This window comes from Phoxinus phoxinus (assembly GCF_949152265.1).
Source record: "Phoxinus phoxinus genome assembly, chromosome: 5".
Lineage (NCBI taxonomy): Eukaryota > Metazoa > Chordata > Actinopteri > Cypriniformes > Leuciscidae > Phoxinus > Phoxinus phoxinus.
The window spans coordinates 18,969,268-18,992,076 of record NC_136880.1 but is presented as its reverse complement, the minus strand read 5'-3'; the positions used below and the strand labels follow the sequence as shown (position 1 = coordinate 18,992,076).

General features: G+C 34.9%; 2 protein-coding genes across 2 annotated transcripts; one reads left to right on the top strand and one right to left on the bottom strand.

Moving 5' to 3' along the window:
• The first annotated feature begins 12,972 nt into the window (after positions 1-12,972).
• On the top strand, positions 12,973-15,169 carry insl5b (insulin-like 5b). Its single transcript, XM_079612253.1, has 2 exons — positions 12,973-13,295; positions 14,576-15,169. The coding sequence occupies exons 1-2, from the start codon at positions 13,130-13,132 to the stop codon at positions 14,704-14,706; spliced, it is 297 nt and encodes a 98-aa protein (XP_079468379.1). The 5' UTR covers positions 12,973-13,129; the 3' UTR covers positions 14,707-15,169.
• A 3,114-nt stretch (positions 15,170-18,283) lies between these two features.
• On the bottom strand, positions 18,284-22,158 carry dynlt5 (dynein light chain Tctex-type family member 5). The gene is made up of 5 exons (XM_079612746.1): positions 22,037-22,158; positions 21,042-21,175; positions 20,847-20,938; positions 19,463-19,587; positions 18,284-19,286 (listed from the first exon to the last, which is right to left on the bottom strand). Exons 1-5 carry the CDS (start codon positions 22,124-22,126, stop codon positions 19,083-19,085), a joined length of 645 nt encoding a protein of 214 aa, XP_079468872.1. The 5' UTR covers positions 22,127-22,158; the 3' UTR covers positions 18,284-19,082.
• Positions 22,159-22,809: the final 651 nt, after the last annotated feature.

The window sequence follows — 22,809 nt, the reverse complement described above, 5'->3', positions numbered from 1 at the left end:
CACACACACACACACACACACACACACACACACACACACACACACACACACACACACACACACACACACACACACACACACACACACACACACACACACACACACACACACACACACACACACACACACACACACACACACACACACACACACACACACACACACACACACACACACACACACACACACACACACACACACACACACACACACACACACACACACACACACACACACACACACACACACACACACACACACACACACACACACACACACACACACACACACACACACACACACACACGACTGCTTCAGCAGTGTAACTTAACACTCAACAAAGCAGCTATTCAGGACCATAACAGAGCACACAGCTCTCAACACTATTTATACATCAGTCCCAAAGAGGAACTGGAAACACGCACATTAGGTTGTAAACCCTCTCCTAACACATTCAGGTATTCCAAGAGCAAAGCAAAAAAAATAAAAATAATGATAATAATAATAATAATAACAGAAATAATAGTCGATTATGAATTCCTTTATGTGATAAGAGGTCCAAAGGCCAAAATACAAAAAAACATGTGTAATAACTATTGCGTACTGAAGTTACAACAGGTCTGATGATTGTGAATATGTTATTTTTGTTGTTTCATGCATGATTTGACATGTATTTTTAGCTTACTTTATTTGTTCGAAATTTCATAATTACAATTACAATTACCTTATACTATATTTGAAATTAGACTGTTTTAACAATTATCTACAGAATAATTTTTCAACAAACTCAATATAATATTTAAAATACTTCAATGATTTGAGAATAAAGATTTAAGATGTTACATTATTTACAGTATGCTAATTAAGACTATATAAATTTGCTCAAAAATCAGTGTTGGGTAATTTAATCTAAAAAGAAATTAATAACTAGCTACAAATTACATCTTCACCAGTGTAATTAGATTACCGTACTAATACTCTCTCTCTAAAAAAGTATTGGATTACTAATTACTTTCTAAACCCCACATCAACCTCAACCAGTTGAACAATATAAAGATAGATGTAAAACTGCTCTTCTCTCTTTTTTCCCTCAAATAAATTATATAAAATTGCATAAATTATTCTTGAACTGACCAAAGTATTTAAAGGGAGAAGGTCACGTTAAAATTTGCATCATTAGCCGTGAAGTTTTAATGTTAAAAACACATGGTTTTATATATAGAATTGTTCTATAGTCTATACAGTAATGAATGCAATTACATTTTAAGCAACTGTAATTAAATAACTGAAAAAAATTAAGAGTAAAAAGTAATTAAATTACAGTACTTAATTACTTAGTTATGCATTACACCCAACACTGTATAATCATAATAGGCAATACGGCCACTTTATGGTACCCCCGTTCACTGCTTGAAAATCCAAGTATCTATTCAGCCAATCTCATTGCAGCAACTCAATGTGTTTAGGCATGTAGATCGAGACGATCTGCTGAGGTTCAAACTGAGCATCAGAATGGAGAAGAAAGGTGATTTCGGTGACTTTGAACGTGACAGGGTTGTTGGTGCCAGACGAGTATTTCAGAAACTGCTGATCTACTGGGATTTTCACACACAAACATCTCTAGGGTTTACAGAGAATGGTCTGAGAAATATCCAGTGAGCGGCAGTTCTGTGGGTGTAGATGCCGTGTTGATGCCAGAGGTCAGAGGAGAATGGCCAGACTGGTTCAGCTGATAGAAAGACAACAGTAACTCAAATAACCACTCGTGACAACCGAGGTCTGCAGAAGAGCATCTCTGAACATGTTGAACCTTGAAGCAGAAGAGCCACAGCAGCAGAAGACACACCAGTGACTCTCCTGTGAGATAAGAACAGCAAACTGAGGCTACAATTCACACAGACAATAAAAGATTGACAATAAAAGATTGGAAAAGCGTTGCCTGGTCTGATGAGTCTCGATTTCCGCTACAAACATTCAGATGGTTGGGTCAGAAATTGCCATAAACAACATGAAAGCAGAGATTCATCCCGCCTTGTATCATCGGTTCAGCTGGTGCTGCTGGTGTTGGTTTAATGGTGTGGAGGATATTTTCTTGGCACACTTTGGGTCCCTCGGTACCAATTTGAGCGTCGTTTACAGTTTTTCACAATTGCCAAGACACTTTTCTTGAAACCTTCACCCATTTTCTCTCAACATTAAAGACAAACCCATTTTTTCAAACTAAACTCACAAAACCATTGACTCTTCTGGCAAAGTCAGACAACTGCTTCAAAACTATTTCACCTGTACTCACAATCAAGCAATGCTTTCAGATCACACACACGTGAGTCAATAAAATAAGCACTACAGATGGAGAACACAGCATCCAAAAAAATATATTGTATACAGTGCACAATTTCTTCAACTACATACAAAAGTATAGTGATTGCAGCTGGTTAAGGTGAATATATTGTATAATATGCACTGCAAGTATAGTATTGCACTGAATATTGAATAGTATAGGCCTATTGAATGTCTGTATATTCAGCACTTGCACACTGTACATGAAAAGCATGTTACGGTACACTCAAATACTGTACGTTGTGCAACTGGAAACTCAAGGGCAATGAGAGATTGATTCTTCTTCAGCATCATGTCTTCCTGAGGACTTTGTCCACATCACAGGCATGTCGTCTCTTGCCAGACAAAGGGGAAAAAAACCTTCTAGTCTGACACATCCAGAGAATGGAGTTAGGCGTCTGAGCAATTAACTGGCCTATAGCGCGAGACAATCATTACAATTGTGAGTTGTGTTCTGTATTGCCTCTGTATGGGAAATTGTTTGTGAAGTTCTTTCTTTGTGAAAGTTTGCCGGCATGTCATATCTCTTAAAGCTCATTGTGAAACTGCCCCCACCTCTCACATATCCAAATACACGCTTCCTCTTTCTTTAGAAGAGGAAAGTGCCCTATCGGAAACCAATGCTGTCACGGATCTCTCATCTCAATTCGGATGGACAGTGACTTTTTTTTCTAGAGAAATGTGGCTCGCTTTACATTCGTACGGCTTTCTGTGCTGTTGGTCAGAGAGTGAAGGCCATCCTTTCCTTCAGAAACACGCACATATTATACATTTATTATATGACCAATCATGCCAAACGGGGTAATATACTTTTTTTTGTCAGTGCCAGTTTTTTTACGACCCACTCTGAAAAATCTTTGGCCCACATAAGAGACATAATTGGACTATACTGCTTTGTAATGCTAGTTTGAATGGTAATTTTTTTTTCCTTGTTTTACATACATATTACTTACACATATCTGTCACACAAATCAATATACCTGCCAGTGGCAAACATGCTGTATCCTTTTTACTCATCACGATCACACATCAAAGACACAGTTCAGAAAGTCGAGAGGCTGTTCCAAGAAAAGCATTCATTTACAGGGCATACATGACTCAATGATTGTGGTTATGAGTTCACTCAGTGCTTTGGTTCTTAAGGTTTCACGGTGATCGGCAAGATTGCACCTACAGAGAGGTATAAAGTTCCTCATTCATTTACAAACACACACAGACGCTTGTCTTAACATCATTTTCTGATATCGCAAATTTGTTCACAAAATTGTTTTGAAATAAGTGCGAAAGTTAAAGCATTTTTTGAAGCAGTTTGCAATGTCATATTACTGCTCGAAATTTGACCTGTGTGGATTTTAGTCGACGTGTATTAGCTTTAGCATTTACATGCTAGGTTACTACACTTAGATGTACAATTTTTTTTTTTTTTTACTAAAGCTGTCACTGGGGCGGTACCCTTTCAAATGGTACCAGGTACTAATATGCACCCTTTAGTGGTTATTAAGGTATAAATGAGTATAAAAAAGGTACTACCCCATGACAGATTTTGTACCCTTTTTACTGATGGTGTGGAAAATGGTAAAAAAATATGATCTTTCAGCAAAAACACATTTAAAATTTTACAGTATTTCTCTTCCAGAAAAACAGAACAAAATGGCTGATGAGTCATCTTGCACTCATGGACGTGTCCAAATGTTTGTCCAATTAAATGTCCCTCTTTAATGAGCAAAGCAACAAATCATGGTTTATGGCTGTGATGTAAACCATGGCCCGGGGCGTCCCTTTATACTTCACACTGTAAAATATGATATGATCAATTAGATATGACAACATTTGTTTTTACATTGCCTTAACTCATCAAAATAAGTTAAGCGATTTTCAACTTTTTTACAAGTTCTACAAGAATCCACTCATTTAAGTCAGTTTAATGAAATTTAAGTTGAAATGACTTAAACATCCAGGTTGATTGTAGGCTTCTTAACTTAAGGCAGCAACTTAAAAAAAAACACAACAAATATTTTTTTTATTTTAAGGCAATCATTTCATAAATAATATTTTTTTAAGCTCATACTTTCAAACCAAGCAGCTTTCTATTGATCAACATAGCAAATCCATGTGACCAACTTGAATCTGTTGTCAAATGTGTGTGTGGGATTTATGTCTTTCGCTCTGACAGGAAATTCCTGATTGCGTGGATTCCTATTGAAATTATTACTGTAAATATGTGAATACAACAGTAAATATGACCACACCTTTAGGCAGCATAACGTAATTAAACTTACTTATGTAACGGTTAGCGTGAATAAACAATACAAAAAGATCAGAATGTGCGATAAAGATACTTTTAATGCACTCAGGAGAAAAAAGCACTATACACAACCAACATAATTTCAATACGAGGCAAAGAACACAGGAGGACTCAGGGATTAAATACACTGAGGAAGAACTCATTCACTGAAACAGAACAGGTGTGTGGCTAATTAGAAACCATGGAAACAAACTTGATCAGTAACCAAGGAAACTAATAATGAATGAGAACACCACTGATCTATATAATGACATATAGATCGGTGGAGAACACAGGCAAACAGGAACAGGGAAAACAATCAAACACAAAGAAACTAAGGACATAGAAAGAACCCTGACAACTTAATTCCTTCTATTGCGCAATTGCTGAGAAGATATAATTAATAATCTTAAATCATATTAAAGTCGGCATGAATCATAATTTGCGATAGTCTTTAATTCCCTATTGGGACGTATATATCTGAGTGAAACGGCCTCTGGACAATAAAAAATGGGCAGGACTTGATTTTGTCCGTGGGGAATTGATTGGATGGTTGAGGTTTGCTATTGCTGTGATGTCATGTGAGTGACACATCAGTAAACGCATCATCAGAGGGGAAGATATTTTGACTAAAGATTATGAGGGCACATGAATAAAAAAAAATATTATGTGCACGGATAAATAATTTATAATAAACACTGAAATATTCCATAAAAAAATACGAATTGTCAATTTTGATTTCATGGTCACTTTAACTATACATTGTTTTGACAAATAACCTTACAACAGTCTATTTTAATCTATTGAATATTAAGATAACTACATTTTTTTAAGAACCAGCAAATCATTAAAAAAACAGTCCAGTCCAATTATGCATTTGTATATAGTCGAAATGTCACATAATGCAGAAACAACCAAATCATTCAAATAACTCACATTTTCGACTGGAGATCTTAACGGACAACTTTCATTTAATTGTAAATCTGGCATTTCCAAACACATCTCCAACTCTTTACGTGTTACTGTAATATGTTAAAAGCAAAGAGACAAAACTTTGCTCATCGCATGATTTCATTGGGCCTTTAAAGTGTCTCACACACACACACACCTGCACAGATATGCACTGCACTTTGCACCTGCGTGTACTTTCAAAACATGTGTGTCAGTTTTTCAGGTCAGCATCGATTCAGCACACATGACCTCATACTGGAAACATAACTCTCGATTTGCTGTGGCAACCTACACAACCAAACAGACCCAGAAGTCCATTGATCTTCCACTGAGTATGTGACCTTAGCCTCAGGGCAACAGTACAGAATTTATCTATGCATGAGAGGTCAAGTCCTGCACCTGCGCTGAATAATGCACTGCTTTGAGTAGTAAACTTAAATTAAACAACTTAGTTCAATCAAATCAAGTATATAGAACTTTCTTGTTCTTTTGAGTTCACAGAACTGACTAATTAAGCTAGTCTGAACTGTTTCGTAGTTTTGTAAACTTGTTTCTTTTAATTTAGACAAACTTAAATTTAATTGAAACTGCGATGACTATTTCTCGGCATGCTTTGCCATGGCACTCGACATGCTGAAATTAAGTGTTATAATGTTTTTGTGCAACATTGATGTTAGAGAACTAGTAGTGTTTAATGTTTAGCTATATGCTAATTTAGAAAGACTTTCTGTTATGCTTTTTTTTTTTAAAGCAAGGTGACAAGTGGAGCATGAGCCTGGTCTATGAACAGATCAATTCAATATTATATTGTCGTACTCATTCAGCAATTGCTATGCTATGCTAATGCTGAAAGTATTGTGTTACCAATTAGCAAGTTAGATTTGACTGAATTAGCTAGTTAAAGCTATAGCCAAGTTTCCACTACTAAAAATATTTACATTAAGATTAAAAGATACATTTAAGTGAAATGTACTTAATGAGTTAGCTTACTCATACATTCTAATTGCTCTTAACTTGAAATATTTGAGTTCAAATTATAAATCCGCCAGTTCTGCTTACTTAAACTTTGAATTTATTAACTTAAAAAAATTATGTAACTGATTACCTCAAATATTTTTTACCTCAAATATAGTTTTGCCAACTTATTCGGGTTTACACCCTAGTGAAAAAAGTATACTTTATTGTATTTGAAATATATTCCCTTTTTCAATAGTACATTGCAAATACTAACAAAAATTTTACTATCTTTAAATATATTAAAAGTATATTAGCATCATGCTTTTAACTATTTTCACAACCAACTTTAAAATAATTGCTGGGCTGCGCGCCTCACAAGTGTTCAGTCGACGGACAGCGAGTGGGTCTGTGTACAGGGAAATTACGATGCCGCAGATGTGCTGTTCCTGGCTGTGGACAAACAACATCTTTGAATACGCTGCGAAAGATCCAGTCGTCAGGGAAAAATGGATGCACTTTATTTTTTGCGGACGTCTCAGTCACGGCAGTGTTAGTTTAAGCGTCTGTTCTATACATTTGAAGGATGACTGTTTTGAGAACAAATCCCAAAATGATGCTGGCTTTGCCAGAAAACTGTTGCTCAAAGATAAGTCCGTGCCGACTATTCTGGGCTCAACAACGACGACGCAAACTGTAAGTAATGTATTTAAAACTTTAAACTACTTTTTAAATACGCCGAATCCGCAAATGTTCTGGCTGGGGGCGTTAATAATTGATGCATAGGCACTGACGTTAGCCAATCATAACAGTGGGCGTTAACACTGAACTCTTAAAGGGGAAACACCCCCAAAACAGACTGTTTGAATCAGAGGATGAGAAACAGGGTGGGAAAAGGTCATAAATCACTACATTTTAAAAGTTTTTTGTAAAAAAAACTATAGTAATACTATAATTGCACCTAAGGGAACATAATAATAAAATAAAAAACCCATGTCATGACCCCTTTAACTCCACATCAGCAACATAAATTCATCAACTAACCATTCAGAGACGTCCTGTTGCATTCTACATGTTGTCACTTCTTCTTGAGTCTCTCCATCTTTGTCTGACTCCGTTTTAACATTAAAGACAACAGTTTTTTAAAAAATATATTTTTTTAATTGAATAAACATAACAGCGAGAACAGTTTCACCTACAAGAACAACACTAAGATAGAGTTATAAAAAGACAGAACAGTTTCTGTCATTGTAGTGTGTCTGCGTGAGGTAATTGCAGCTGCTAACACACACTCATTTGCATTTAAAGGGCCAGGCACAAAACAGTGCGTTTTTGCAAACCCTCAAAAAGTGACAACTTTAACATGCTATATAAAAATATCTGTGGGGTATTTTGTGCTAAAACTTCACACACACACTCTCTGGGGACATCATAGATTTATTTTACATCTTGTGAAAAGGGCATTTTTCTGTTCTTTCACTGAAAGTCCATTCCACCAAAACTTCAAAAAGTTCATAAAGACATCAAAAAAGTAATCCATATATGAATCAAGCAGTTAATCCAAGTCTTCACAATCGCTTGATGAACAAATTGAATTGGCTTTTATTCAAACATTAATGCACAAACATACAGTAAATAAATACTCGCGCGGTTGAGGTTTGTTCATGCGTGATTGTGTCTCTTCTGAAGACTTGGATTAAAATGCTCGATTCAGGATTACCTTTATGATATCTTTATATTTATATAGCGTCAAAGTTTAAGTGGAATTTCAATGGAGGGATATAAATCTATCAGGTTTGATTAAATATATCTTCACTGTGTTTTGCAGATGACCGAAAGTCATTCAACTTTTGTAATGACTGCGTGTGTAATGAATGACAGAAGTTTTATTTTTGGGTGAACTAATAACCCTTTAATAATTTTCCACAAAAAAAAAAAAGAGTAGTTTTTGAAAGGAAAACATTGTTGCACTCTTGTTTCCTCATTATTATGAATGGTGTTTTCTAAAGCACCATTATTACTATTGCTCATTCTTACAGGGATTTTCAAAAAATCCCTAAGTATTAAACTTTGGCATTTAAATCATCCTGTACTGTTTTTGCTACAGACATGAATCATACGTCAAATCATGCGGCTTATTGGAGAGAAGTGTGAGATCCAGAGGTCTATGACGCAGATTTGTGAAATCAGAGCAAAAGAAGAAAAAAGGATTAAACTGATTTCTACCCCTTTCTATGATTCTCTTGTTTCGACGCCTGATCTGATTACTAAACTTTCTCCTCTATATAATGTTGGACTATTACCTCTCCTCACACTGCTGTGACGTCTCTCCACCAAAGCCTATGCATTTGAATGATGCAGAACCAATGCAGCTTAGCAAAGATTTACAACAATTGTTTTCCAAATCCAAAAAAAAACCGTTGGGGTTGGTAAGATTTTTAAATGTTTTTGAAAGAAGACTCTTAATACGGCAAAACCAGAAATATTGTCAAATATTTTTTACAATATAAAATAACTGGTTTTAATATAAAGTTTTTCTTGGTAAAGAGAATGTTGCAAAAAACATTATTTTCTCTATTTTCTCATTTTGCAGGGATTCAGGGATTGTACTTTTAAATGTTCCCTAAACCATCTGAAAAAAAGTAGCAAGTAACAGTTTAAAAAACAGACTAACGTCCAAATGAAATGTTTCAGAAAACGTTCCATGAATGATGTATAAATAAAAATTGTATTCTAATGTTTTGAAATCGTTATGAAAAACCAGATAACTTTGAACAAACATTCTATTAATATGGAAGAGAGAATGTTCATAACTTTGAGGAAAACCTTGCCAGAACGATGGGGAAGAACGTTCCCTGTTAGCATGCGTACATAACAATAAATGAATCAATCACAGTTGCATGATATTTCTAACAATATGAACCCGCATTAAAGGTGCAGTACGCGAATTCTGAGAAATGCTGTTGAAAGTGGATCTGACCTGAGCACCAGAACACACGTACAGCCAATCAGCAGTAAGGGGCGTGTCCACTCATGAGGGGGAGGGGCCTGTGTTGGATAGTGTTTGTGCATTTGAGGGCGGAGCTATCAAGATAGTGTGATCTTTAGGTTTTTGTTATTTCAAATATCAACAGTGCTTCTCAGAAATCCTAACTGCACCTTTAAGTATATGATCCATTATGTGATAATGTTAGTTGGTAGGGTACAACAGGGCTAAATGCACACTTGACTTTATTCTCTTTTAAAACACTAGGTGGCACAAAAATTCAGCTCAGCACTTTTCTTAAAAAAACGCTTTTGATGATGCACGTGGAAATTTGGCTTATCTTGACGTGAACGCGGACAGCAATGCATAGTTGATTCTGTGCCAATTTGATCTAATATATATATAAAAAAAATTTTTAAATGCTGTAGATTTATGTAGAAATGACAAATCGATACACTTAATGCACTTTATTAAATCATATTTTGAGACAAAGGTCATGTTAATGATTTTCAGTTTTGTTCAAGGTAATTTAAGCAACAGTTTTTTAATAACAGAAGAATATGTAAAAGTATGGTATTTACTATTTCCGGTAAAAGGCGCCCCTGCTGTCGGGACTAAAGGCACAATAATTAACATGATAGTAAATAGCTGGCTAACTTTCTAATTTGTTGACATGACATGCGCTAGATTCAGATGGTAAATATCCTATATTAAGTTGGGTGGTCACCTTAGAGATAATCACCATATTTATAATGAAACCATCATATTTAAAAATATGATATTTATCATATCCTATAAAAAAAAATATATTTATTTGTTACCACTGTAAAGCTTTATTCAATTATTATGGGATATCCTTCAATGCTTTCAGAATATAATAATTTTGTTTCTGTTTTTAAAAAGAACATTTTAATGACAGTACTGCACAAAAAAAATAATTATTTTATTTATCAAAATAAACCGAAAATAGTGCAAACTTTGTGACTTTTGTTAATAACTTTTGTTATTTGTGAGCGAGTATTAACGTAGACATTATAAAAAACAATATTTTAGCTAAAGTATTTGTATACTTTGTGCCTTCTACCCTGTGTGTGGGGCAAAAGGCCCATCTCGCACATTTCATACAAGTTTTTATAAAGCGATATCAACAGAAGGCATCTACAGCTCTTTGCAAGTCTCAGAAGTGGTAGGCCTACATGCTGCACTTGTTGCTTCTGCAAGCGCACATTACTGCTATCTTTAGCTCTGACACTTCCATACTTAGAGAGTAAACAGCTTATCATTGGCAGGCTACGGTCATAGACCTGTTATATATCACTCTTCCAGAAAGAAACCAGTATACGCTCATACAGATTATCTTCTTGGGGTTATTCAAAGTTCACATTATTTGATCTAAATTGTAATATGAAGTAATTAATTGTCCAATACTGACTTTAAATGATTTAGGCTATCACAAAGCAATTAAACTGACAAGGAAAGTGATTTGGTGATAAATAGGCTAGCCTATCAGTGCTCTGATTTGTTGTTTTGTGTGTTTGTGTCGTAGCCAACAAAGCAATTAAGATCACATGACCTAGTTACTGTAAAACATGATGTAAAACTGGATTCCCACCCCTCAGGTATTACAAGTATGTTCCAATGTGCCAGGCAAGACACAGCAGGTTGAATGCAGGATATTTTCAGAGGTTGAACATTACAGTAAACCCCACCTAATGTGGAAAGGTGTCTGCCAAGACTGTCAGCTAAGTGAAGAGTGAGTGAGGCTTTCTAGGAATGCAGAGTGAACGTGTTGTTCAAATTCAAAAACAAGAGCTCGACCTACAGCGCGAAACGGTTTTCAACGCGCCCCCTGCTGGACAAACAAACATCTTCAATTATCTTATTATTAAATCAATAGTATTGATCAAGTTAAAGGCTACATCTAACATTGATAGCCGCTGGTGTGTTTGAAAGGACAACATGCTTGTTTTATTCTTAAATGAAGAGCAAGGCCCTTCGCTGAACCTGCTGCGATGGAATCTCAACTATTGGATCGCGTGAGCTTCTCACGCGCGTGAAAGTGAAACCCTCATTCCTACACCAATGTCCTTTAAACGGCAGTTCAGCTCGGGGTGTCTTCTGTTTGAAGTGTCTTTACATTGCAAATATCAAAAGCCATATGCAGTAAGGGTTCAAGAAGAGAAATGGACATCTAAATGATATAGCCTAACTAATTAGATTTAAAATAGCAGAAGCCTACTTCTTGTAATTTGTTTTGTTAGGCCTATTTTTTAATCAAATTGTTAGCCTATTAACTGTAGGCCTACCATTGAGAGAGCTCTTCTCATAACCCTATATCGAACAAACGTATGATTATGCTTTTATTTGGCTCTTTCCTTTTTTACATACCTCTAAATGTTTTTGTTTTGCAATAAACACAAGCTCTTTTTAAACTGATTTGTGTACAGATCCTTTAAAACAGAAGACACATCCTTTGAACATTTTTCAGTTCCACTTTTAAGTTTTACTTTTAAAGTAAGTTTACTTATCACTCCAAGTTAAAATCATATATTACAATAAATCATGTTTTAATCATAGTTTTTATATAAAAATACAAGCATAGAATTCATGCTGGTTTCTGCTGGATTTTTCAGCATAGCTTTTCAAGCTCTGAACTGCTAAGCAAAGTGCTGGTGTTCAATACCGGATGACTATCGTGTAGAGATTTTACAACTTCATGTCTATAAACACCAGAGATAAGATTTTATAGTTCTCTTTCGCTTCCATGCCCTGTGGGTCAACAATAACAACAGAAAACACCATAGGGGGAAAACATAACTGAGGCATTGCATTTGTTCATCCTCAAATAGCTCCAAAACTGACAGACTTAAGTTCAACTCTAACATTGCAGAAAGTCAAACTGTCAATCAAGTTGCTGCTGCTGCTTTATAAACAATGTCAAAACAATGAATGTGTAGTTACATAAAACAAATGACGCAAAGTGAGAGGTAGGTATCTGTATATCTTATGACGACTCATAGAAGTTTCCTTTAGGAATGACTGCAATTAAATCTAAATGTGAAAGCCTGTGCCAAATACTACAGGATGGTATTCGATCCAGTAAACAGTGATGTTGTGTGGAAGCACTTGGCAACAAAGTGTTTACCAGCCAGAAATAAATCGACGCATTATGGTGCTCAGCCTTTTAGGTCAAATTAACAAGGTTTGGGAGGAAGTAAGTGCTGTCATTATCCTGGTGTCACAGCATAATGCTGGTGTGACACATGCTCAAATTTGGCCATATTCAGTTTTATGGGCATGGATCTCTAAAATGTCATTAAAGAGCACTTTGCTGTAGCAAATAAAACAAAGACCTCACGCCACTTTGTTAAATTAGCTGTATTTTGATACACCATTTGCACATCATCTATTTATGTAAAACCAACAAACCAAGTCTCTGCTTTCTGGGTCATTTTGCCTCATTTTAAAGGTCACGGAAAAGAAGTGCGTCAATAACACATAAATCATGCTTTGCATAGTATATAAACGAAGACGCTCTGAAGTCAGAAAACACAAGCTAACAAAAGACATCCATAAAGTCAGCGGAAGAGGCAGATTTGACACTATTTCCAGCCATGAAGGTCGTGCTGCTGGCAGTGCTGTTGGGGTTCGCCGCGTGGGCAGATTCGGCCCAGGCCCAGAAAGCTCTGAGACTCTGTGGCCGGGAGTTTTTCCGGGCTGTCGTCTACACGTGTGGGGGTTCGAGGTGGAGGCGGGTCCAGTCTGAGGACCCCGTAAATGGTCAGTATAGATTTCGTCTTTGCTTAGCAGTCATTATCCCAGTGTAAATGAGGTCAGAAAATGTGCTAGTTGTTGATTATTACTAGAACAACACTAACTACTGAGATTTTAGTTACTGTATAAAATGTATTCTATGTTAAAATAATAATATAATATAATAAACAACATAATGTAATCTATTGAACTGCAAAAATATAGAACTGGATATTTTATAAATATTATAATTTTATTATAAAAATACAATTTATTATTTACATAAATAAATGTAAGTTATAAAATCTATTATATGTTAAATTAGTGTGCCTTTTATATAATGTAATACATGTAATATAATCTATTGAAATGCAAAAATTGAAGAACAGAATCTGATAAAGAACCTAATTTTCTATAATAATAAAAATATAAAAAATATTTGTAATTTATATAAATAAATGTAAATTATAAAATGTATTATACATTAAAATTAGTGTGCCTTTTATATAATTAATATAATATAATAATACAAAATATAATATAATAAACAATATAATGTAATCTATTGAACTGCAAAAATTAAGAACTGGATATTTTATAAACATTATAATTTTAAATATAATAGTATTCAAAACATACATTTTGTATTTATAATTTATATACATTAATGTAATTTTTATAAAATGTATTACATGTTAAAATTAGTGTGCCTTTTATATAATAATATAATAACAATATCATGTAATGTACTGAGCTGCAAAATTGAACGGGTTATTTGTTAAAGATATTTTATATATAATTATATAATCAATATAAAAAATATATAATTTATTTTAATTATTATGACTTATTTTATAAAAAAATATTTATATCAATGAATTTATGAAAATGTATTCATTTGATAATTACAAATTATTAAATTGATAAGGAATCGATTATAAATTACCTGGAATGGAGTTTACTTACAATCGCTAAGCAGTTCAGTAACTTTGCATCTACATGTAAATGTAGACTTCACCTTTAGGAACATTTATGCACGTCAAATTAAAGCATAATTATAAAATCAAAATCCAGTCAAATCAAAGCATAATTATAAACCTTGGCTGAATTTGTGAACAGCAAAAAAGACATAGCAGAAATAGTAGGACTGTAGGAGTCGTATGCTAGAACTGTTGTTCTGAGTTCAGCTCTTGTGCGCCACCTACTGCTGTGTGTGTGTAGCCCATGACTTATGCGTTCTGTCAACTCACTCAGCAACTGTGGAGGTAACAACATCATTTACATCACATGACAATGATTTCCCGCAGGTTATGAAATGGAGACTGATACGGAGACCTCTGCAGAAATGGATCGCGTAAGAAGAGAAACATACGAGACGCTGCCCTCCACGTGCTGTGCAGTGGGCTGTAGAAAAAGCGATCTTGTGCGCATGTGCTGAGAAACACAAGCAACGTCATCATCCTCTCTCTGCAAAATGCCTTTATATATTTTTCTGAGGACTTGAATTACATAAAAAAAACTCTCAAAAAGTGAAAATGGTTTTAAAATTAACATTTCAGAAACGTTCAGATGTAGTTTTCCGCGAGATTCTTCAAAGGCAAAAAATGTTGAAGTATATTAGTTTTCAAGTGCCATCAGATTGTACTGAATATAGACCTATATTGGGTTTTGTGTGTGTACATTCATATAGCTAGAAAGCTACGTGCCCCAAAACTTGAAAATCATGAGGCTTTTTGTGTTAAAATGACACTAAACTAATGTTTTTAAAAATTGCTGTTAAAAAAAGGTTAAAATCTAGAAGCAAGAATTCTATTTCTATTTTTTATTCATGTATACCCAATGCTGTATTTTATGCAACATATCCAAGGAGATACTGTAAAATTAATAATAAAAGCATTTTGAACAAAAAGAAAATATGAATATGGTTGATTTGAGTGCTAATTTGTTGGCAAATAGCAATAAATAAAATTTTCAGAGGAATTTTATTATATTCCCGCCACTCAAACTTGAGGATGACAATAAACTCTTTTGTAGCCTTATTTGTCTGGATCCAAAAGTAGTCCAATACAACATAGATGTGATCTTTATGAGCGGAGATCAATAACAGTGAGGAAGAGCAGGTTTAAAAAGATTTACATAAGAGATACATTGAATAATCTAAATACAAGTCGGTTTTGTGTAACATATTTTGGTCTCTACTTCTAATAGAGCGCAAGTGTTGCATTCCAGAAGTTACAATCCGAATTTCACTTTTTCCATTGATTAGATTTTGCAATAAATTGAACAGTATCCTCTATCAAGAAAGACCAACCATTATCTCCGAGGTTGTTAAAGGGGACCCATTATGCAATGGCATGCAATAATAGTCGCCGGTGTCCACAGAATGTGTCTGTGAAGTTTCAGCTCAAAATACCCCACAGTTCATTTAATATACCATGTTGTAAACACCCATTTTTGAGTGGAAGAAAAAACATGCTGTTGTGCATGTTATAATTGTGCATGTATCTTTAAATGCAAATGAGCTGCTGCTCAGCTTTCCAGAAGAGGGCGGAGCCTGTACCAGTGCCTCAGATACTCTGACAAAAACTAAAACATCTGCTTTTGATTATCATCATCTCTATCGTGTCATGTGACATTGCAGTCCTTTCTTTATCATGAAAGTTTATATCTGCATGCGTTTTAATGCCATATCAGTCGAAAGTTCTGATATATTGTTTTCTGAGCGCACACATCCGAATCACACGCACAGACAGCTGGATGTCAGACGGCATTAAACTAAGTTTTCTTTCACGTCTTATTGAGCTTAAACTGTACACACAGGTTATGTCAAAAACACACAAAGTTCACATAAACACAGTCGGTTATATCGGTGTACATAAATAGCAAGTAAAGAAATCACATGTGTAACGTTATATTAGATGTGTGTATTAAAGTGAAAGCAGCGTAATATACAGTGCCTACTGCGATATATGCTGTTAATATGAACAACAAAAAAACTGAAAATCGCTCACGGCTCTTGATTGAATAACTTTGGTAGCTTTACTAAGAATACATTTCTTACTTGAATGCTGCTGTGAAATGCTCTGGCCAGGAGATAAACATGGCGGACGGTGTACAGCTCACTGAGGGCGGGGTCTATGCTAATAGGGCGGAGTCCATCAGCAGTCGTGGGCGGGGCCTGAGCAATGTGACAAATCCCCAAATCACAAAAGCTAGAATCTGCAAATGGCTTCTTCTGAGAGACTGCATGCTTATGATTTATGTGGATTAATAAAAGAGGAGTGGGTGGATTTTTACCATTATAGGGTGGTTGTGTACACACACTGCCAACACATATTAATGTTCAAACACCATGTAAAAGTGAACTCCGCAGAATAGGTCCCCTTTAAGCGAAGATATATGATTCTACATAAGACACAAGTCACTTATATTTCAAGTTAATTAGAAAAAAAAAAGATTATATCAAATTCACAGTGAAGAACTTAAATCCTCAAACGAGCAGGTTCGTGCATCCACTAATCACTAATCATATATATATATATATATATATATATATACAGTGCTATGCATAAGTTTAGACACCCATGCTAAAGTTGACTAAAAAGAGGAATAAAAAATCATCTTTTGGAAATTTAACTTAATGCCTTAATTTAAAAAAATAGGAAAAATCCAACCTTTAAGGACACCAATTTTCTTTGTGAATGAATAATGTATCGTAAATAAATAAATTTTCTTCCTTAAAATACAGGGTGCATAAGTTTGGACAACCCTATGTTAAATTCCCATAGAGGCAGGCAGATTTTTATTTTTAAAGGCCAGTTACTTCATGAATCCAGGATACTCTGCATCCTGATAAAGTTCCCTTGGCCTTTGGAATTAAAATAGCCCCACATCATCACATATCCTTCACCATACCTGGAGATTGGCATGGTTTTATTTCAGTTAGCCTAACAGCTGGTTTGATTTGCATTGAGAGATGATCTTATGGAAAGTACTCCATGCCAATCTCCAGGTATGGTGAAGGATATGTGATGATGTGGGGCTATTTTAATTCCAAAGGCCAAGGGAACTTTATCAGGATGCATAGTATCCTGGATTCATGAAGTAACTGGCCTTTAAAAATAAAAATCTGCCTGCCTCTATGGGAATTTAACATAGGGTTGTCCAAACTTATGCACCCTGTATTTTAAGGAAGAAAATTTATTTATTTACGATACATTATTCATTCACAAAGAAAATTGGTGTCCTTAAAGGTTGGATTTTTCCTATTTTTTTAAATTAAGGCATTAAGTTCAATTTCCAAAGGATGATTTTTTATTCCTCTTTTTAGTCAACTTTAGCATGGGTGTCTAAACTTATGCATAGCACTGTATATATATATATATATATATATATATATATATATTTTTTTTTTTCCCTCTAGAATTTCCCTCTAGAGTTTTCAGTCTAGAAACTGTTTGCATTTTTTTTGCAATAACCTTCTGAAAACACATTTTGTATAGGAAATTGACATTTCTACGCAATGAAAGCACTTTTTTTTTCAGGAGTGACCATTATTATGAACTTACTGTACATGTCTCAAACTCCACCTATTTGAATGGAGACGTGATACATAGTCTCAAAAATGAGTGTGTATGTGGAGGACGATGCCATTCATCACCAAGTCAAGTCAGAAAGCATCTCCAAACTCCACTGTCTGTGAAGAGTAATAAATCCATGGATTTCCCCCCTGCCATGATTGCCCACATCTGGTACGTGTGGAATCCATATTTTCATATTTGCAAATGCCTCTTTTTCTGTACACGTAACGTACAGAAACATAGTTGTTTTCCGAGTTACACAATATTATATTGAGTTATTAACAAATAACGCACCAACTGCTCAACCTGGCTTTGAAACATTAGTACAATAAATAGCCTACATATTTTGTCAATACAATTTTCCAACAATTAATTGCCAAACCAGAACAGTTTTGAAAACATATTTGAACAAATCAATAATAGTAAACAAATGATACAGACATATAGATTTATTAACTTACAGTGAGGTATGAAACACAATGAGGTATTTAACTGATGATATTTCAACTCAATTAATCAAAAGAGATTTATATTTTCCAATTGTTTATATGAGGTAAAACGTTTTCTTGTTAAGACAATGGCCGTTGAATCATGTCCAGTATGTGCTTCTATAATATAAATATTAAATAGCATCACAGGCAATAACTTCAGAATGATAAGCGCACGTATACAGTGGTGGCCAAAAGTGATGTCCGGAGGGGAGATTTGGTTTTAATGACCTTTCAAGTTTGATTAAACCATCAAAATTGGAGGAAAATATTTGTATATATTTTAAATAAGAGGGAATAACAAAACTAATCTCGGTCAAGGTATTTATCTGACAAAATTATTTGGTAAAAAAAAAAGTAATAAAGGGTAAAGATGTCAATTTTCCTATGCCGGACAGCACTTTTGTCCACTTCTCTATGCGGTGCTCATTCCCTAAATTCACTTGTCACTAAAACCCAGCGGACATAGACTTTAGTCAGGTTGGAGGCCACATCGAATTTAACAGAACAGAGATGAAATGGAGGTTGTGAGAGATAGACGTACAGTCTTTACAACGGATCACGCTGTATAAAGGTCCTAGATCACATACTTTTCACAAGTTTTTCTCAACTGAAACCTTTTTTTGGAAAGCTGAACAATCGGTATGCTCTTAAACAGCAGCACAATCCACCGAACGCCTCGGTTTCATTCCTGTCAAAAATGGAATATGGCACAACAACCCTGACTAAGGTCCATTCTTACAGACTCATTCGAAATAGACCCCATAGACCGTGGCGGTGGCGAAGAGCGAGCTGTTATTGAAATTATGCGAGGAGAAATTGTCGCGCGTCTCATCCCACAAGCATCTGCTCCCCATGCGAATGTTCTGGTCTCTGATCTGACCAATGCTGATGACGACTATGAACTTATAGCGAGGAATCATCAAATCTTTAACCCTGGCCTTGACCACCTGAAATCACAATAACAACAAAGATTTCAGCGGCCCATACTATATATTCATTCAACAAGTGTGCACGTTTCGATATTTATAACTTCAACATGCTTGTGCTAAATACAATAAGTCAATGTTAAGTTTATTGATCTGTCATGTAATTAATTAAAAGGGTTTTGATGAAATGAATGCACCTCAGAGATTGTTTTGGTCATCTGCCTGCACAGCTCGGGTTCATATTTCTCCTCCTGCAGGTAGCTGGTCAACACATCCTTCAGAATGTCTTTGACTGTTGTCACTGGGAAGCGTCGTGCGGGGGCTGCTCCAACATTTACAGCCAGTTACTGATATACAACTCACAAAATGCACATTACTGCACGAGATAGCTAGCAAATGATATCTTTGACCTCATGATTATCTCAACCACATACATTTACATGTATGAATCAACTTCTTTCTGTCCTATTATTCCTCCGTAACTAAAAACTAATATGCTTGTGTTGCAGTTTAAAGAAGTATTTCTATGAAATGATATAAAACTTAATGCTTTATTTAAAACATGTTGGTTAAAGAAATGAGGGAAAATTTAAATATTTAGGGTAACATGGGGGATAGATGCCCCCATTAGGAAAAATGTGCATTTACTTTTAAATTGTAACATTTTTAGATATAAGTTTAGCATGTGCATGATGATGACGCATCAGCCAATGTGTTATTAGGAAATAAATAGAAACATTTGCTAATTTAGTTGTTATAGAACAAAATGAAAAATTATTCAAAGAGGCCATACCGCACTACTGGGGCGAAAAGCTCCCCTGGCTAAACTTTCACAAAATGTATCAATTACTTTTGATATAATTCTTAATTAATATATATCTTTTAAAATGTCATTAACGTAAAACTAACTATTTAATTTTGACAATTTAGTTCAATAATTGAATAACTGATGACAGACAAAGCAGAGACTCTGAAACATCTGAAAGGTCAAATTATTCTATGACTTATATACAGGCATATTAATATTTACATATTTAACAGTCCATATTTTATTTGAATATGTCATAATAGCAACACTATGAATGCAAACTGAATGATTTCACTCAACTAACCTTTAGGTTTTAATGAAAACAAAGATGTCTGAAATGTACATCTTATCCATGGAAAACTGAATAATATTTAGACACAAAATTAGATAAATTAGGCCTAATCTCAAAACTGTTTCCACTGAATAAATAGCTATTTTTAATTTTTGTAATTTCATCTGAATATCAACATTTGTTGATAGCGTAGCCATTCATCAAAAGTGCGGAGATAAGATTTTGTGTCATCTATGGTCAGGAGAAAAAAAATATTTTATTTTAATTATTCATCTTCCCCCGACATCCCCCGAATATTCCATTTAATAAATTAAGACTCATACAACAAAGACATGAAAATATACTGCATAACAGGAATTATTGGTTTATTTCGTGTGATATCATTTTGGTGGATCTTTATGTCTATCATTTGTAGACATAAAGGTGTTCACATATCAATATTAGTATCTCCATATATAACTGTCAAGGAAAAGAGACTCACTGAGCCGAAAGGTGTTCTCCATTTGCACTGTAGGTCGTGGGATATCATCATGATGTCCAGGCTCTTCCATGTAGGACACAGTGCTGATAGAGCTACAGAGAAAATCATATGCTACGTTATGATACATACTTACATTTACACTTTTTCCCTTTTACTGTTATTTTGATATTTGAGTTAGTGATGACAGTAACTCACTCTTTTTTTCTGCCAAAGGTCATAGCTCTGACTTCATGACTGCCCAGAGAAGACACACTTCCACGTTTCTTCAGCAGACGTGCTGCTTTCTCTTTTGCCAAATCAGACATTTTGCGGAAAAATCGACTGCTATTCTACAAAAGACATACAAAAGACATTAACATGTAGGCTACATTGGTAAAGCACTAAAAATATATTAGTGAATTTAAAGCTGGTTTCTCTTGTAGTCCAGTCATTTTAAGCCAAAATGGGAGTCAACCTAGAACAAATTGCAACAGAAGTAAACTCAACTGATTTTGTATCCTCAATATGTCCTGAGTAAGGAAAAAAAAGCCCTGAAGAATCCCATTAGGGGAAAGTTTTCAAAAAAGACCCAAATGTAGCCTATTCATATGCCGGACCCAGCCCCAAACCCCATCTCTCAATAATAATACTGGTTTAATACACTCAATAATCAATACTGGTTTAAAGTAGCCTACTTCTTCCTGTATGTATTTATGCTCATGAGTAGCCTAAATGGGTTTCATTCAGACCAAGTCTTTTACTGTTATATGTCAACAAGACATTTTCACCTGGCTATACCCAATGTTTAGATCTGTTGTGTAATTTATGCAAATTAGCACATACATAATTAGATTATGCTCCGTTTGCCTGTTAACAAACAATAAAAAAAAAACTTTTAATAATTTTTTTGTTTGTCTAGATGCAAGTAGGCTAATCAACTCAGTAATTTTCATGGTGATATCTAAAGGTTACATTTTTTTACCCTATTCACGTGAGAAAAATATATGAATAGGCGTATGGATAGGCTACAGTACATTTGGGTCTTTTTCGAAACTTTCCCCCCTAATGGGATTCTTCGGGGCTTGTTTTTCCTTACTCAGGACATATTGAGGATACAAAATCAGTTGAGTTTGATAGAATATATCATAATATAAACTAAAACCCCCAGTAGGCTACATAACTTTTATCGCATCGCAGCAAAATGCACTTACCGCTTTGATGCGTCTCTTCCACAAACCGGAAATGCTCAGGACCGCCACAGGCTTGTTGACAAACGTTGCCTTGACAACAGTGGATTTCATTTTCACTTTAGATGGCTTGTCCTGTCAGCGATATTCTATTACGAATTCTTTGGTGACCAAATCAACGAAATGTTTAGATTTGAAAAGCGGATTATGTAAAGCCAAAAAACTATTGAATAACAGTTAAAGGGACTTTGGTAATGCCGACTTTGCTTGGTTACGTACACGTGACTTAATGCTTATAAGCTAAAAATATTTATAGTGTGATTTTGGATTAATCAAATTGTTGAGCAACGCTTTCGGAAAGCTTATATTGAACACAGTTCTGAATATACACTATTTGATAATAATGTTATTTTTAACATTCAAAGGAAACAAAATAAAACTATACTTTATGTAGTTCTATTAAACCCAATGTTGATGACTATGTTTGCTATACTAGTAATTGTATCCCTGGAACAAGAAATACAAAGTTCTTATTGTTATTTGCACGAGTTTTAGTTTAAAGGGGGGGTAAAATACTTAGTTTCAGTCAATCTCATGTTAATCTTGAGTACCTATAGAGTAATAGTGCGTCCTTCATATCTCCAAAAAGTCTTTAGTTTCATCATATTTATAAAATAAAAATACAGCTTTCCGATTCTAACCGGAAAAAGCCGAGGTCCTTGATTCTGGGCGTGGGCGGAGCTATAGAGTCAAGCGGGAGCGCCCGGGAAGGTTTGCTTATTATCGATCGTGGTGCG

Coding starts and splice junctions, on each gene's coding strand:
- insl5b (XM_079612253.1), top strand. CDS start 13,130: ATGAAGGTCGTGCTGCTGGCAGTGCTGTTGGGGTTCGCCGCGTGGGCA. Junction 13,296..14,575: donor GTCTGAGGACCCCGTAAATG/GTCAGTATAGAT, acceptor GATTTCCCGCAG/GTTATGAAATGGAGACTGAT.
- dynlt5 (XM_079612746.1), bottom strand. CDS start 22,126: ATGAAATCCACTGTTGTCAAGGCAACGTTTGTCAACAAGCCTGTGGCG. Junction 21,176..22,036: donor GGAAGAGACGCATCAAAGCG/GTAAGTGCATTT, acceptor TGTCTTTTGTAG/AATAGCAGTCGATTTTTCCG. Junction 19,287..19,462: donor TGACCAAAACAATCTCTGAG/GTGCATTCATTT, acceptor TTGTGATTTCAG/GTGGTCAAGGCCAGGGTTAA.